At 39.2% G+C, this 14,919-nt stretch overlaps 1 protein-coding gene across 2 annotated transcripts in view; it reads right to left on the bottom strand.

The window, feature by feature from the left end:
* The window catches only part of LOC131471419 (zinc finger protein 236-like), a 41,907-nt gene extending 27,280 nt beyond the window's left edge, over window positions 1-14,627 (bottom strand). The window contains exons 1-8 of one of the 2 annotated variants that reach the window (XM_058647961.1): window positions 14,536-14,627; window positions 12,511-12,650; window positions 9,383-9,547; window positions 9,092-9,270; window positions 8,321-8,451; window positions 7,244-7,416; window positions 1,829-1,951; window positions 89-262 (exon numbers count right to left, since the gene is read on the bottom strand). In XM_058647961.1, coding sequence (XP_058503944.1) covers window positions 89-262; window positions 1,829-1,951; window positions 7,244-7,416; window positions 8,321-8,451; window positions 9,092-9,270; window positions 9,383-9,547; window positions 12,511-12,650; window positions 14,536-14,587 — 1,137 coding nt within the window. In that variant the 5' untranslated portion in view covers window positions 14,588-14,627. The remainder of the gene's footprint in view (window positions 1-88; window positions 263-1,828; window positions 1,952-7,243; window positions 7,417-8,320; window positions 8,452-9,091; window positions 9,271-9,382; window positions 9,548-12,510; window positions 12,651-14,535) is intronic. The other variant, XM_058647962.1, reaches the window with a different exon arrangement.
* Between the last annotated feature and the right edge of the window lie 292 nt (window positions 14,628-14,919).

Here is a 14,919-nt window from a genome sequence, read left to right as displayed (position 1 = left end):
TTTCAGAGTAATGCTTGAATTCTCCCAGTCAGCTTGTGGAGTTTCGTTCTGGTCACTCAATAAATATGTGTGAATGTAACCAACTCACCTGCAAGATGTCCTGGTTGATGGCAGTTTCCATGGCAATAGCCTGCTCTGGGGGTTGGGGCTGGGCCGTCTCCCCACTGACCTGTTCAGACAGCTCAAGAAGCTGTTGGATGACATCTGTCACCCCTTCGCCACCCTCTGACCCCCCTGGGCCCTGACCTGTGGTCTCTGATTCCTACAGGAGGAGAAAAGGGGGTGAAAAAAGTCAACGTGAAGACAGATGAGGACCAACGTGACAAAGGGCTAGGACGGGCAATGATTATAAACCTGACACATTTTCATTAGGGGTTCCATGGAGCATTAAATGAGAAAAGCAACAGTTACTATTGCAATAAATGATGATGACATTAAGACATAGACTATGTTTACAAATACAGAGTAAGGCTAAACAATGAATCACTTTCAAAGAGCAATTGCAATTTGAAAAAAATCCTTGAGCTGCAACTTAATTGCAGCTCTTAATCTATTAAGCGCCTCTGAAGTGAATGGCTCTGACTCCACGAGATGTTGGAAACTTTCCTTTGAGATTCTACTCCATGCTTAACATGACTGAGTCACAGTGTATCTGCGGGTAATGCATTCATCTGATGCACATTAACATTGGTCTATGATAGATGTACCGTCAGGTGCAGCTACAGTGACTGGGGTCACACACAACTCACTGTCAAACTACAGCTTAGTGTCAGTGTGCATTATCGTGATGAAAGCAGCAATAAGAAGATGGTAAATTGTGGCTGCAAACAAAGTTACATCGATGCACATGAATCTGCATAAGTGAAGTTCAGTGCTGGCACAGTGAATAACTGATTTCATAACTGGAGTTAGCGGATGAGCAGGTGTTCCTTATGAAGTGCTCAATGAGTGTATATAAACATTACTAAACTGCAGATAGAAAATGTAATTAGTTACCTAATAATTACCGAAAAATGTTCATGCATTAGTACAATTATAGCAAACAAGGGAGATCATTTAGAAGAAGGTTGGCAGGCTCAACCCTGCATTTTAGACTCTATGCCAGGCACAATTTGGCAGAAGAGCTGCTTTATGGGCAGAGGGGAAATAGCTTAACAGCTACTGAAGCCAAAGCTTTAGTTTTTAACAGTGAGACATCAGGTAAATCCAATGAAGTGGTATAACCAGCATTTCTATCAACTGATTAAGACAAAACTAAAACACTATGTTTTCTATCCAGAGCATGATGATCCAAGAAGCAACATGTTTGAGAGAAAGCCTAGAGTTTGACAAAAAAACAGTTCCCATATTACATGGAGTGAGATAAAAGCTATGTGATTATCTTGACAGTAGACTTTGAAATAACTCAAAGAATTAGTCACTTATTTGTCAGGATTGTGGTGTTAAGTATTTCTGCTGATGCTACCTACTTTCTCTGTGCCTGTCACATTTTATGAAATAGAAAATAATCCAATAATATATCACATACTCAGTAAAAACGGAGCCATCAAGTCATCATTATATCTTCCAGGATCCGTTGAGAAATGGAATAAAACATGGCTAACTTGAAACAGATATGTAACATTAAGTATACGAAGGAAAGCCAAAGAATATTTTTACTAATCTGTTTAAACTTAAGAACCTTAATCTCTCCACCTCTGTGATTGAAGACACAGCCAATGACTTTAGAACTAACGTAAAAGGGTGCCAAGAACTCCAGTGTACCTCCTTAACCTTATATAGTCAAGAGTCAAGAGTATATTCAAAGTATTTTTTCCTGCTCTCTTACCGCAGTGCTGGTAGGTACCTCAATCACAGAGATGTGCATCTTGCTGATGTGGGCGTTCAGACTGCCCAGCTTCTTAAATGCACAGCTGCAGTCCATGCATGGGAACAGAGGCACTCCTTTAGTCTGTAAGACAACACATAAAAAAAACATTATCCCTGGCTCCTTTACATATGTGCTGCTGTTTTAATGACCTTTCAATGACTTATTCTATCAATGAACATCACAAAAATATTTTTGTTTTAGAATTGAAATGTACTGATCTCTAGCTGTCTGGGTCACGATGGAAATTGATATCTGGATGTTGGGTTGTTAATTTGTTCAGACACATTTGTAGAACCATGCTCAGATGAGTTGGTAGGTCATATCCGATGTTCCTGCTTTGACCATTAAAGATAATAATAGCCGTTATTAATTTATGGGAGTTTACAGACAAGCCCGATAATGTGTCATCATTTCAGGCCACCTTAAAAATGACCATAAAGAGACAAACACACACAGATCCTGCACTGTGTGTCGGACAAAAAAGGCCAAAGTTGTCCATAATGGCTCAGATATAGTGGTGGAGCTGGAGCCAATCCCAGCTGTCATAGGGCAAAAGGTGGGAGTACACCCTGGATGGGGGGTGACCATTAGAAATCAGCAAATACCAGATGAACTGAAAATAAAATGTGGGAGAGGAAATGCCAACATAGACTTTTCTGTTTGCTCTTATTAGAGGTCTCCACATAAAGGAAGGTTATATCAATTCACACTGTTTAGAGGCATGAAAGAAACAGACATGGAGTATTAACACTCTCACCCTTTGTTAAGTCAAGAAATGTGTGTACCTTCAATTATACAGGTATAAATTATGAGTACTTACATCCCTCAGTGAGTGAGTTATTATCTACTACCAGGACTAACACAGGAATAACACAGGAACGGACTGTTCTCTTGTGCACACCACCACCCAAGGCATGATAAACAGTGGAGTTTGTTGAAGATGCCTGGGAGGAGCAAACGTCCAGGTTTTCACCACAGGCATGACAACATGCCGGAAAACTGAAACAGTAATTACTGAATGGCAGTAAATGGTGGATGGATAACAAAGTTTTAAGTCATGACAACAATGTCGAAAACTTTTAGAAATAGAAGGGCAGTAAAAAAAAAACAAAAGAACAAATGTGACAGTTGAGCATGCCACTATAAGGATCAGTGTTTCTGCAAACTGAAGTACGTATGTCTGTTCATGGTTTAGCTCCAGAGCCACTTGGCCAGATGAGTTTGGTGCGTGTTTGTGAAAATGTAAGGGCATAAAAAAGAGTTCCCGGGAGACGTTCACATAACTGTGATGAGATGTACAGTATGTGTGGGTTGTTTTAGAACATTTGGAGGAACGGCAAATCGACAGAGTAGCAGTGTCAGATGGGTGGGTGGGAATGTCAGATCACTGGTTTCAGAAAGTTACTGAGATTAATCAGAGAGATGGGACACAGATCAGACTAATTCAGTGTCCTAAAGACTTAGGGTAAGCAGTTCCTCTAACTACCCTCTTAGGGTAAGCAGTTCCTCTCACTATTTCTGCTGAAAGCATTTGAAAAAAACAAAACAGCTCCATTAAAGAACCTAAACCCACATACCTGGAGTGATAAATGCACTGTCAATGTCTGACTTTTATTCATTATTTAAAATTCATTAAAACTGTATCTAAAGTTTTGGGTTTGAGCCCCGCTTGAGTGTGTGCGCAGGTTTTCTCCGGGATCTCCAGCATCCTCCCACAGTCCAAAAACATGCAATATGGGGATTAGGTAAATTGGATAGTCTCAATGTAGAGTATCTATATGTGTCTCTATATGTGGCCCTGTGATGAACTGGCAAACTGTCCAGCGTTGTCCCCCCCCCGTGACCCTCATGTGGAGGATAAAGCAGAAGAAAATGTTTATAGACCCGTATTCTAAAGCTAATAATGAATCACAGATTCAGGTTAAAAGATCTTTGGCAACTCTGCATTTTCTGACATGAATTTGTGAGAAGCTGTGATTTTGACATTTTGTATGCAGACAGTGTTACGGTCTCAACATGCCTACATCCTACACACCAAAACACTCTATTGGATTCAGCCACAATTACTTTACTCCCTTGGCTCCTCAATATGCATCTGCTCATAAAATCTGTTGCAAATAATGCCTGACCATAATTTATTCATAAAGTCAGTCAATCACAGGGACAACCTCTATCTGCAACTGGGAAGCTGAAGAACCCTTGTGAAAATTAGATGCATTATTCAAATAGTCCTGCTGTTTGGCTTTCCAGAAGTAATTCAATCATGTGGACACATCACAGGCTTTTAGCACAGAATACATAATCATGCTAGCAAGTAAGAAAAATTAAAACATCATCCTTAATTTAGTCAATATCTATATTAAACAGTAAGGAGAAAGTGTAAGACACAGCGCTAGTCAAAAAGAGCATTTGACTAATCGAACCACTCAAGGAAATCATTTAAAATTTCACTTAAAGGTCCAGTGTGTAACATTTGTCATAGCCTTTGAATATGCCTTTTATATGCACTTAGGCTAGAGCCTTGCTTTGTGGAAGACATCATCTTGTGTCGGTATGTTTCTAGAGAAGCCCCAACAGGAAAGTGTTTTGAGGCAGAGGCTTACTATGCAAACATAACCCCAATGCATAAACCAGAGGAGGAAATGTGTGGTGCAGGTACAGCCACAGCTGTGACTGACACATGCAGTCAAGTAATCAGGCAGTTGTTTAGGTAGCACTTGATTTGTTTTGAGTTCCACTGGCGGAGCACACATTTTCAATCAGACAATCGCCATTATTTAAGCTTGAGAAGGCATTTGTGCAGCCCCAGTGAGCATGCCAGTTTATTTTTAACGCTAGAATTCACTTCTCATACTTTTCGTCTGCACTTGGTGTTTCTCAGCCACAGTCAACCTGTGTGCAGCCATCTCTCTTTACAAACACCATATAGCTGTTGTGATTTTACTTTCCTCCATCAGTCATGACGTAAAAATGCATCTGTGTGTGTGTGGGAATGTCACTGGACAACTCAAGATCAAAACAAAGCCATACTAAGGAGCACATGCACAAGGCTGCATGGAGCTGAGAGGCTTAATCAGCATTTCTTGAACTCATTAGACAATGGTTTGAATGTAACGGACATTTGTTTATATATAAAAGTTACGGTATTGTCCAGGGTGCCCATCACCCAATGTCAGCTGAGATTGGCACAGCGCCCCTGCAACCCTCATGTGGAGGATAAACGGGTAGAAGATGGATGGATAAAAGTTATCCAGCCTTAAACTCAGCAAGTACTCTCTTAGACTGTTACCCGTCTCACTCACAGGTAACAGTCTGTGGACAAGTTTCTGAATAAAAACCGATGAGCAAGCTGTTTGCTGAAGTAAATCTGGCCAATAACAGTTATTGTATTTGCCCAGTTTGGTCAGGGCTACACACTGCTGTGCACAGCTTAGGATGAGGCAACAATATGCCAACACAATGCTAAAAAATGACATGTCCTTGTGTAAAGTCCTGAATGTTCTGTGTGACAGTGGGAAAACAATTACTGCAACAACAAAAAAATCCATCCATCAAGTATGTTGTAAGTATACCTGACTGCTCAACACAGTGAATTAGGTACGAGGCATGTTATTCATACTCAATTAATTCTAAAAGGAACACCATTAAAACAACCCGACTGTAGAGGCACAAATATGTTTATGAGGCTGCACTGATTTCTTGTGTCTCTCTTAAGGAGGAATAATTATGTCAGATGCTTGAACATCTTTTTGTTTATTAATTATGAACAGATGGAAAGTAAGTGCAAATGTTGGTGTCATTTTCCACAAGTGTTGTCAACCTTCATCTCTCACAGCGCGCTATCACAGGCTACATTACAGGTTAAATAGAGACTACATTAGACAGGAAATTGACAACTGGACCAGCATTAGACTAAAGGAAAAACAAAACCCTATGTGTTCAATTATCTATCTCTTCAGTACATACATTTTAAGTTATCCGACTGCCAAGCCACCCATTGACAAGCTTTGTTAACAACCCAACAAATGGAGGAGAATTCTTATTTCTGTCAACATGAACATTTGGATTCCTAGGGAGGACTTTCATGTGTTCAATTTTCTCAACCATGGCTTGGCACAGAGACCAGGTGACCTCGGGAGACGGAGCAGAGCACCATTAGAGACCCAAGTCCAGACTTAATTAGGATGAATAAATCAGGTGGACTGCTGTGCAATCCTTAGAAAGCAGGGGAACCAAATGGGGAACAAAGAGCTGCAATTTCACCTCATTCCCTTTCCAACGGACAAACAATATAGCAAGGTGTCCTGCTGCATTAAGTGTAACAAGCTGTGAGCAGGAGGGTTAGCAATTTAGAATGTTTGGGAAGGAGGAAGACAAACTATATATTTATATATATATATATATACTGTATATATATATAAATATATATATATATATATATATACATATATACACACATATATATATATATATAAATATATATATACATATATATAAATATTTTTGATATCAGCAATCAGAATAATGGAAAACAATAAGCAACATATATTTGGTATTTCAGCATAAAGTTCATCATTTTACAGCAAATTCACACTACATGACTGTCACAGAATCCCTCATGTAATCAGGTAATCGAAAGGCTAGCAGTTGTTGTGAGTTCACATAGCAACTGGCACTTGTCTTCATATTCAGATGTCAACCATTGTCAACCCCCATCCCACTCTCTGATTGGTTAGGGTTTCTGAAGTTGTAGATTTAGATCAAATTTCCAGCCTCTTAAAAATGAGATTGGGACCTATGACGTATCTGGAAAGCTTTGGCAGGTCTCTTTAATCACATATTTAAATATTCCACACTAAGTAACAGCACACTGCTGATAGAGGGGACTGGCAACTGGAACCGGAAAATCAGCTTGAAAATCGTGTACTGTGAATTAAGCTTTAGCTTTTGGAGTCTTGCTTTCCTATTCCTTAATCAAGAACTGGAATATATTCTCAAACAAATTAAATCCAGCAATCAAAGGCTGATTTGTCGTTCACTACCAGTGCTCAGAAACACTTAAGGAGCCTTGTTTTGGGACACAATTTGTATTCTATTCACTTTGAGCAGAAGCCAGCAATGCATATTCAGTATGTGAGTATCTAATCTACACAATCTACAGGTCAGACAAAAGTAATGTTTACTTAATGATGGGTGAAATTATATATTTCATGAATATCCTAATATAAATTAAGATTTAAGAACAATTTAAGAAACAGAAATGCAATTTGGATGTTAACTTAGAAGTAAGTGAATTCTTGTTTTTTTTGAGCACAGACATCTAAGTATTTCTACCAGTTGTGCAGGTGTTTGTTTGTGTCTGTGCAGTCTTACCTCACAATGAACTCTCTGAACGTGGGAATGCAGGTTCCCTTTCTGGGAGAAGGAAGCGGGACAGAACATGCAGAGGTGAGGTTTCTCCCCGGTGTGTCTCACCATGTGAGTCTGCAGCACCACCTTCTGGTTGAAAGCCTTGCCACAATGTGAGCACTTATAGGGCCTCTCACCTGAAAGGGGAGGGCAAGGCGAGGTCAAACAGGTGCTCTTACTGTGGGAGGCTAATACCACTGATAACAATTTGATACTTTTAACAGCTGTAATTTAGAGAAAGGACTTCTTCAATAGACTCCTCTGTTAAAATCACACTATTTAAAGCAGCTTTTTAGGCTAATTATGCCAATGGGTCAGTATTATTGTGATGTTTTTCAAGCACAAAGAAATTCAATATATTCAGATCTTGTACCCATAACAACTTCTCCGTGTGTGTGGGGTCACCCGAAGTGACTCTTCATCAGCTTAAGAGCTGCTTGAGATTCAAAGCACAGAGAAATCAACCCCTTCCACCAATTCTCACGAATCCAACAAGGCAGCAAAGCAAATGAATGGACTTGTGGATGATGTGTAAACAACATGTGGGTGGTATCTACTGGCTACATTACCTGAACTCAGGCAGCTGAACAACCACAGAGAAACAAAATAATATCAGAATTTAAGCAGCCTATTAGTATTCAACCCACACTACGTCACTGTGAGTGATGAACTGAGGTGAAGTTTACACTTCCTCAGAAACAGTCAGACAATTGAGGAAAACTTTATCACAGTAAGTCAACTTGAGAAAGTTAAACAGGAACTTTTTTTTATATAACTGCCTAGAATACAACTCAGAGGCCATTAAGAACTGAAATGAAAAAGGAAACTTCAGTTTTGTGCTAGCATCACCCACGCACCCACACAATGTACTAGTGCATCCATTACCTGTGGTTTCGAAACAGCAGGTTGATCCCCCACCTATTACAACCAAGTACCAGTGTCCACCCACACCGTGGGATTTGTGGACAAACAAATCTCATGGATTTTTACAGTCCCTTAAGCATAAATCACTGTATGTGTTACATTGAGCTCTTTCCTCACCTGTGTGTATTCGTATGTGTCTGACAAGCTGGCTGGGCTTTTTGAAAGCCTTTCCACAGTGAAGGCAGCTGTTTGTGAATCCACTGCGATCAATGTTTTTCTTGTAGTTTCTTGAACTAGAGTTGAGTGGCCTGAGGAAACACACACACAAATGGTTTTAAACAACAGGGGACCTGCAAAAGGATCCAAGATAATTAATAAGTATATATTCATTAGAGATTTCACATTCATCATATTATTGTCTTGCCCACCATGAAACAACAAGTTGCAACTTATAATGCAGCAGTATTGTCACATAACAGATTTTTAATGTGACTCAAAGTATATACGTCATTTGTCTTTTGGCATAAGGAAAGTCTTAATAGATTTTTCTTATTTGCAGTATTTTTCTGGTGTCTCCACTCTGGTTTGCCTTCACCAACAATTGCCTTAAGATAATTTGTACACAGCACTTAGTTGTTCTTGTACAGGATCATTTCAGCATTTACATACTGATGCGAATGAATGAATGAGGATGTTTTGTGGATGTCTGTGTCCAACCTCACACTGTCAGGTTTATGGTTTATATTTCAACATTAAAATGTTTAAAGAAATAATTCCAGCAACAGTAGTTGTCATTCTGTAAAATTTGAAATATCTTTGCCTAACAAAGCTGCTTCATGACATAAAAGAGTCCATTTATAAACAAAATGCAAATGAGATCCCCAATGTGAACCTCCATTAATCACGCAGTGGTCTGACTTGGTTAAACGCAATGAATCTCCCCCTGACCTCATCTTGGCGTGACTCTTAGTGTGCTCCTTGAGGTGCGCAAACGTCTTGAACTCCTTGTCGCAGGTCTTGCAGGTGTAGACCTTCACGCCCGACAGCTCTTTACGATGCTCCTCCAAGTGTAGAGAGAGCTGGCTCTGAAGAATAAACTCATCTCCACACTCGACACAGATTAAGTTCTGTGGGGGGGGGGGGCGGCGTCACAAAGTAAAGAAACACACAAAGGGCTGTCTATTACACAGAGATATAAAAACCATGACAGTTTGATGTCCGACTACTAGGGTGACTGACCTCTTCCTTCTCGTGCAGCATGATATGAGATTTGAGGCTGGCGATGCGTGAGAACCTTTTATTGCATACAGGACAGGTAAAGTCCGAGGTGGTGTGTGTGGACTTGTGAAGGGTGAGGTTGAACTCCACGTTAAATGTCTGTGAGCACTTGTCACATCGATGGGGCTGCAAAGGGAGAGAAAGAAACTTGAACAACTTTAATTTAATTGGAGTAAAAATGAGAAAAAATGAGGGTGTCCCTTGTGAAAATAAAAAAATAAATCACTAAGAGTGTATGTTGGCAATCTAAGTGGTAATTTAAGGTCACTCAAATGAAATATTAAACATTTTCCTATTCACAATTTCCTTTCTTCAGCCAGGGTAAGCTTCTTTGATTATAAAATATATTTTCCGAGAGAGACCAAGAGGCAGGGTGAGCCCATGCTATAAATTACGTTAATTATAGTTATGTTATTTACACCAAACTCAGAAAAGTAGCCTAGAATTCATTTGCACTTTCGTATCCGAAGTGAAGCACCAAACCAGTTAAAGGATTATGGTTTTTAAAAGATGTGGAAATGTGCACTAAATGAGACATCGCCAACTACAAAATAAAACCAAATAACTTAGGCTCAACACTTTTTAGATATCTCTTAATCTGGCATGGAACAACTGTGTGACACACACAATTTCCTCTAGGATTAATAAAATACTCTGATTAAATATAGCTAAAGACATCTAGATGTTTTCAATATGTTTCTTTTCTCCACACACTATTGGGGTGATGGAGTTGATGTTATGCCGACCCAAGAATAACGCCACCTGCCAAGAGGAGCTTTTCATCGCACTGTGCAATAAAATCGTACATCGCCTTATCCCTGCTTGACAACATAAAAGAATATTTTCCATGAGGCACAAATAACACATGTGTAATATTATATATACTATTAGAGGAGCTGACAGACTGAATTTATAAAAAGAAACTGAAGACAGCAAAAGCAAATAGCAACACTCCAATGAGTCCAACTCAGAATGTGTGATGGTACTTCATACAACCACGTAGTAAAACCTGTAGTATCTCTTTAACATTGTTGTTAATTGCATGGAATGAAGAACCAAACTCCTTATCTTGTTGGTTATGACAAGCAACCCACTGTGACAGCATGAGTGTAAGTGGAACTAAAAGGGTTTAAAGGCAAATGTGTGAGGACCCACTCTCACACTAACACAAAGTAGATGATTATTCAAATATGAATTAATAACTGACAAAAAAAACCTTGCTCAGCTTGAGTTATTGCACAGGTTTCCATTATTTGTGTGCTCTTTTTTCAAACACATTTTTTGCTGAACTATTTTACTGAAAAACTATGATGATCGTCTGGATAATTAGTTCAAATCATTCCAGTTATACTGCCTACATATCGCCACCAATAACAATGCAACCACAATCATCACACACTGAACAATAGTGCACAGTAACAATTATTCATATAATTCATTTGAATTTTAAGGGGAAATAAATTCATACGGATAACCACTGAATTTGATTTACTATTACTGGCAACTGACCACTGCAGCAGACTGCAGCTGTGATTCAACATCCAGCAATATTTACAGTGCTATTTAAAATTGTTATTGGGCAGCCAGGGCTGTGGGGGGTGGACATGCTACGTCTCCTTTCTCAGCAAAATTTCAGTTTTAGTTCTGCTGTAACTTCTCTACACCAGCAAAACACAAAACAACAGCAATGCTGTGCAACATCAGTAAATGTATGTCTGCAGGCTAAATGTATCAGCTCAGTGTATTTATACCCGGAGCATTCATGCACATATTGATATTCACATATAATAATCTAACCAAATGCAAGCAAAGCTCTATTTTGAATTTTTAATTCAGCTCATGACATTCCACAATGTGTGCACAGTATAAGACCGAAAAAGCTGTGCAGGTATTAGCAGCAGCAGCTTCAATGTGTCACTGTTATGTACCACTGTCCTACTCAATTAAGATAAATTACTGAATTACATACAAATCTGCATTGATTTAGGAAAAATGCCAAGGAATGTATTGTTTCAATTTAGTTTAAGGAGGGAGAAGAAAATCTTTTCTCTATACTATCAAACTGCAAAACAAATTGGCACGCAAGTCGTGATACAATCGGATTGGAACAGAAGCATGTCATGTGGCTAATTATGGCTATAAAGGTGAGTTATTTACCAAAGACATGGTCTAAATGAAAAACACACAGCGGAATCTTCCACCAAGCTGCAGGTCAAACCATGTTCCTGACACTTCAGAAGCAACTGCCACCAAATACACTGATTGGCAGATGATTGGCAAGATCTGTGCTTAGCAATCAGATAATCTACAGCAGCTCTGAACTTCCAAATTGTATAACATCATCTGAGCTGAAAAATCCAGGACACCTATGGCTTTGACAGTAAGCTAGTAACATGTTCCAAACAATAGCTGGAACACTGTTATGATATAAACTGCAGCACTTAACTAAAGCGAATCAGGTACAGTATCCTCTTCTGACTCTTCTTTTGCCCCAAGCTAAATCTGAATCAAAGCAAACTAGTGAATTACGTCTAGTTTTTAACCATGGTGGCATAGCAGTGTATGGTGAAGAATTTAAGTGATGAGTATTCGTTACTCGTGAAAGGTAATGCTCTCAAAGGTCAACAACCCTAGAGATGGAGCTCACTGCTCCAGTAGTGGCTTGAAAGCTCTGACCTCTTACGATCTTCAAATCTGCCTGTGGTACTTAGCTTGTATGACAGCATCTCCCTAGATTTTCTGATCACTAGGCGCATCATAATATAAGAGAGTTGTAACAAAGTGGTTACAACTCAATAAATATTGAAGTGCTATTTCATTTTATGTCAAAACACTATGACAATTACCCCCCGGCGGTTTTGAATAAAATCTTACCAGCTCCAGTGTAATTGTTTTCAAGTCAATAATAACCACTAGCTACTTGACAAAAAAGCTGTAAGAAGCAGCTCTTCAGAGACTTAGATTCAACCAAGATGAAATGCAAGAATACAAAGTGCTTGTGCTGATGACAGAGAGCAAGCACACTCTGCTAAAATTGTTTAAAAACTGACACGTTCACTTTCTTGTCATGACTCTGTGTCTTCTCTTGCCTTGTCGTTGACCTCATGCTCGCGGAGATGCTTCTGCAGCTGGCTCTCAGTGGTGAAGATCTGACCACATATTGTGCATTTCTTGTCCTTGGGTTCATCATCACTGAAACTGTCCACTTTAGCTTCACTGGGATCTCCATCTGACGAGAGAACCACAATGGAAAAATTCAATTTCAGTTCAAGATGCATGATTCTCTTGAGACAAGAAGAGCTGTAGTAGAGAGTGTAAGAGTGCATCTTCATGTGTTTTCATCAGCAGCTAATAATCTCTGACACCAGCTGTTTTCACCTGAAATGTTATTTTTCATCATGATAAACCTTTCTCATGTTACTTGCTGGTGTGGTTGGACACATGTTTGCCTGGCATCTAAAAAGGTGTACCTTTAAGTGCAGCCTTCTTCTCAACTCAGTCTCCTACGGTTTCCCAAATGAAGTATTTTTAGCAGAATTAAATGTCACTTAAGACCATTACACCTAGGACTGTATGTATGATATGGCCAAAAATCAACTGACATCACTGATATATAATTATCGCATTATGTCAGACAACAAAGTCATATTTGCTCCAGAGTGAATTTTAAAGAAAACCAGGTACCAGGTGCTTTTAAACATCTTTATGGACAAAAACAATAAACACAGTGTTAAACACAAACTTGACAGATAACAAATAAAGTTCAACAGCAGATTTCTTAAGTAAAAGTGTTTTTGTTGAACATAAACAGTTTTGTTTGACACATATTTCAATAAACTCCATCACTTTAATCTGGTACTTACAACCACATCTTGCACTCTGGTCTATGGGTTTTTATTGCCTTGTTTTAAATTGACCTGACTCAACATTTTTATGTATATTTACCTTTTTAATGTCTTAGGGGAGGTGCTGTATTTTACTTTTATTTCATTTTAATCCTGTTTGGTTTGATTGTTGTATGTCCTTGGTGTGCTGTTTGCTATATGTGCTGTTCTGCAGCTGTTGAAGCACTTTCGCCCAAGACATATTTCCCTGTGGAGACAATAAAGTACTGTATATTTGCTTTAATAAATACTCAATATTAACAAGTTTCTACAAACGTTAAGCTCATACAAAACATTGTTTAATTGTGTTAAATCGATCATTATTAATATCAACAAAAATCTACTCTCTTTTAGCCAAAAAGGAAATCGCATCAATTTAAATTCGAGTAAAACGATACATATTTAACTTCATGTGTTGTCTGTGAACCTGATAGTGTACATTATATTATTGATGTTGCACAGTTTGTTTATTTTTACACGCCCATCTGGCTGTCAGCTACATACGTGACCCATCCAGTGATTTGCTGAACACAATATCATTTAATTCCGTTGTCTGTGAGGTGACAATGTGTGGATTTTATTATCAGCTGAGTCCGTTTACATCCATCAGCCAAGTCGAGTCGTAACTCACCATTTAACTAATATTGCATTCTGATGGCGGCACCAGTATGCTAGCAAACTGGATAAATTGCGACAAAACACAACCACACTCGTTCAAGTAAAAACTTGTTCCGACCACACACAGCTGTTGCTGCTGCTCGTCGGCGGCTGGACAACCTCGCTCCCTGCTCGCCACAGTGCCGCTAACACAGGACCAGAGTCAAAACTGGCCAACATTATCGTGACTTAGCCCCGAAGCTAACGGTAGCAGAAGGGAGCTAGTTAGCCACAACGGTGCTAACCACGCATTACGAATAAATACATGTTTGTTTTGCAAAGTACGCACATCCACTAACAGCACAACGACATCGCAACTGTTTCCCTCGCGGACACCAATTTAGACTGAAAGCCAATAAGAAGCGGCACCGAAATGTTATTAATATCATTCCGCCTCAATCACTCCCTCGCCGTACAAAGCAAAGCCCACCCGCAATACTATATCCGGGGACTATATACACTATATTGAAGTGTTATTATAGACGCTACGGAGATGTTTGCCCGAACAATATGCAGTTATTTGGATAGCACATAATCTATATTTTTTATTCGTTGCATTTTGATACTTGTTACCTGTTTCGTCGTTGCTTTTAACTCTCAGTTTGCGAGGCCGGCCCCGCGGCATAGTTCCAGTACTCAGGGTGGGTGTGCTGTGAACGATTGCTTTTCAAAATGGCGACTCGGTCATCATCTGCAGACAGCATCGGTGCCGTGAAGACGCACAGATGCCAGGACGGTGGAGGGAGACATCTACCGTTTGGTTCATTAGACATGCATTTACAGGTATTTAAATTAAATTAAACAAAATAAACATCTTTACATTGAGTTTTTTTCTTTGTTTTTTATAACTTAACTTTGTGGGGAAGAAAATACGTTAGACGACGTTATAATTTTGGAGTTTTTTTGGGGGGGGAAAGAAAATCATAATTGGTTGCAGCCCTAATTAACAGCAAAACC

The sequence above is a fragment of the Solea solea genome, chromosome 13 (genome assembly GCF_958295425.1).
Source record: "Solea solea chromosome 13, fSolSol10.1, whole genome shotgun sequence".
NCBI classification, from domain to species: Eukaryota; Metazoa; Chordata; class Actinopteri; order Pleuronectiformes; family Soleidae; genus Solea; species Solea solea.
This window is presented reverse-complemented; position numbering and strand designations above follow the sequence as displayed.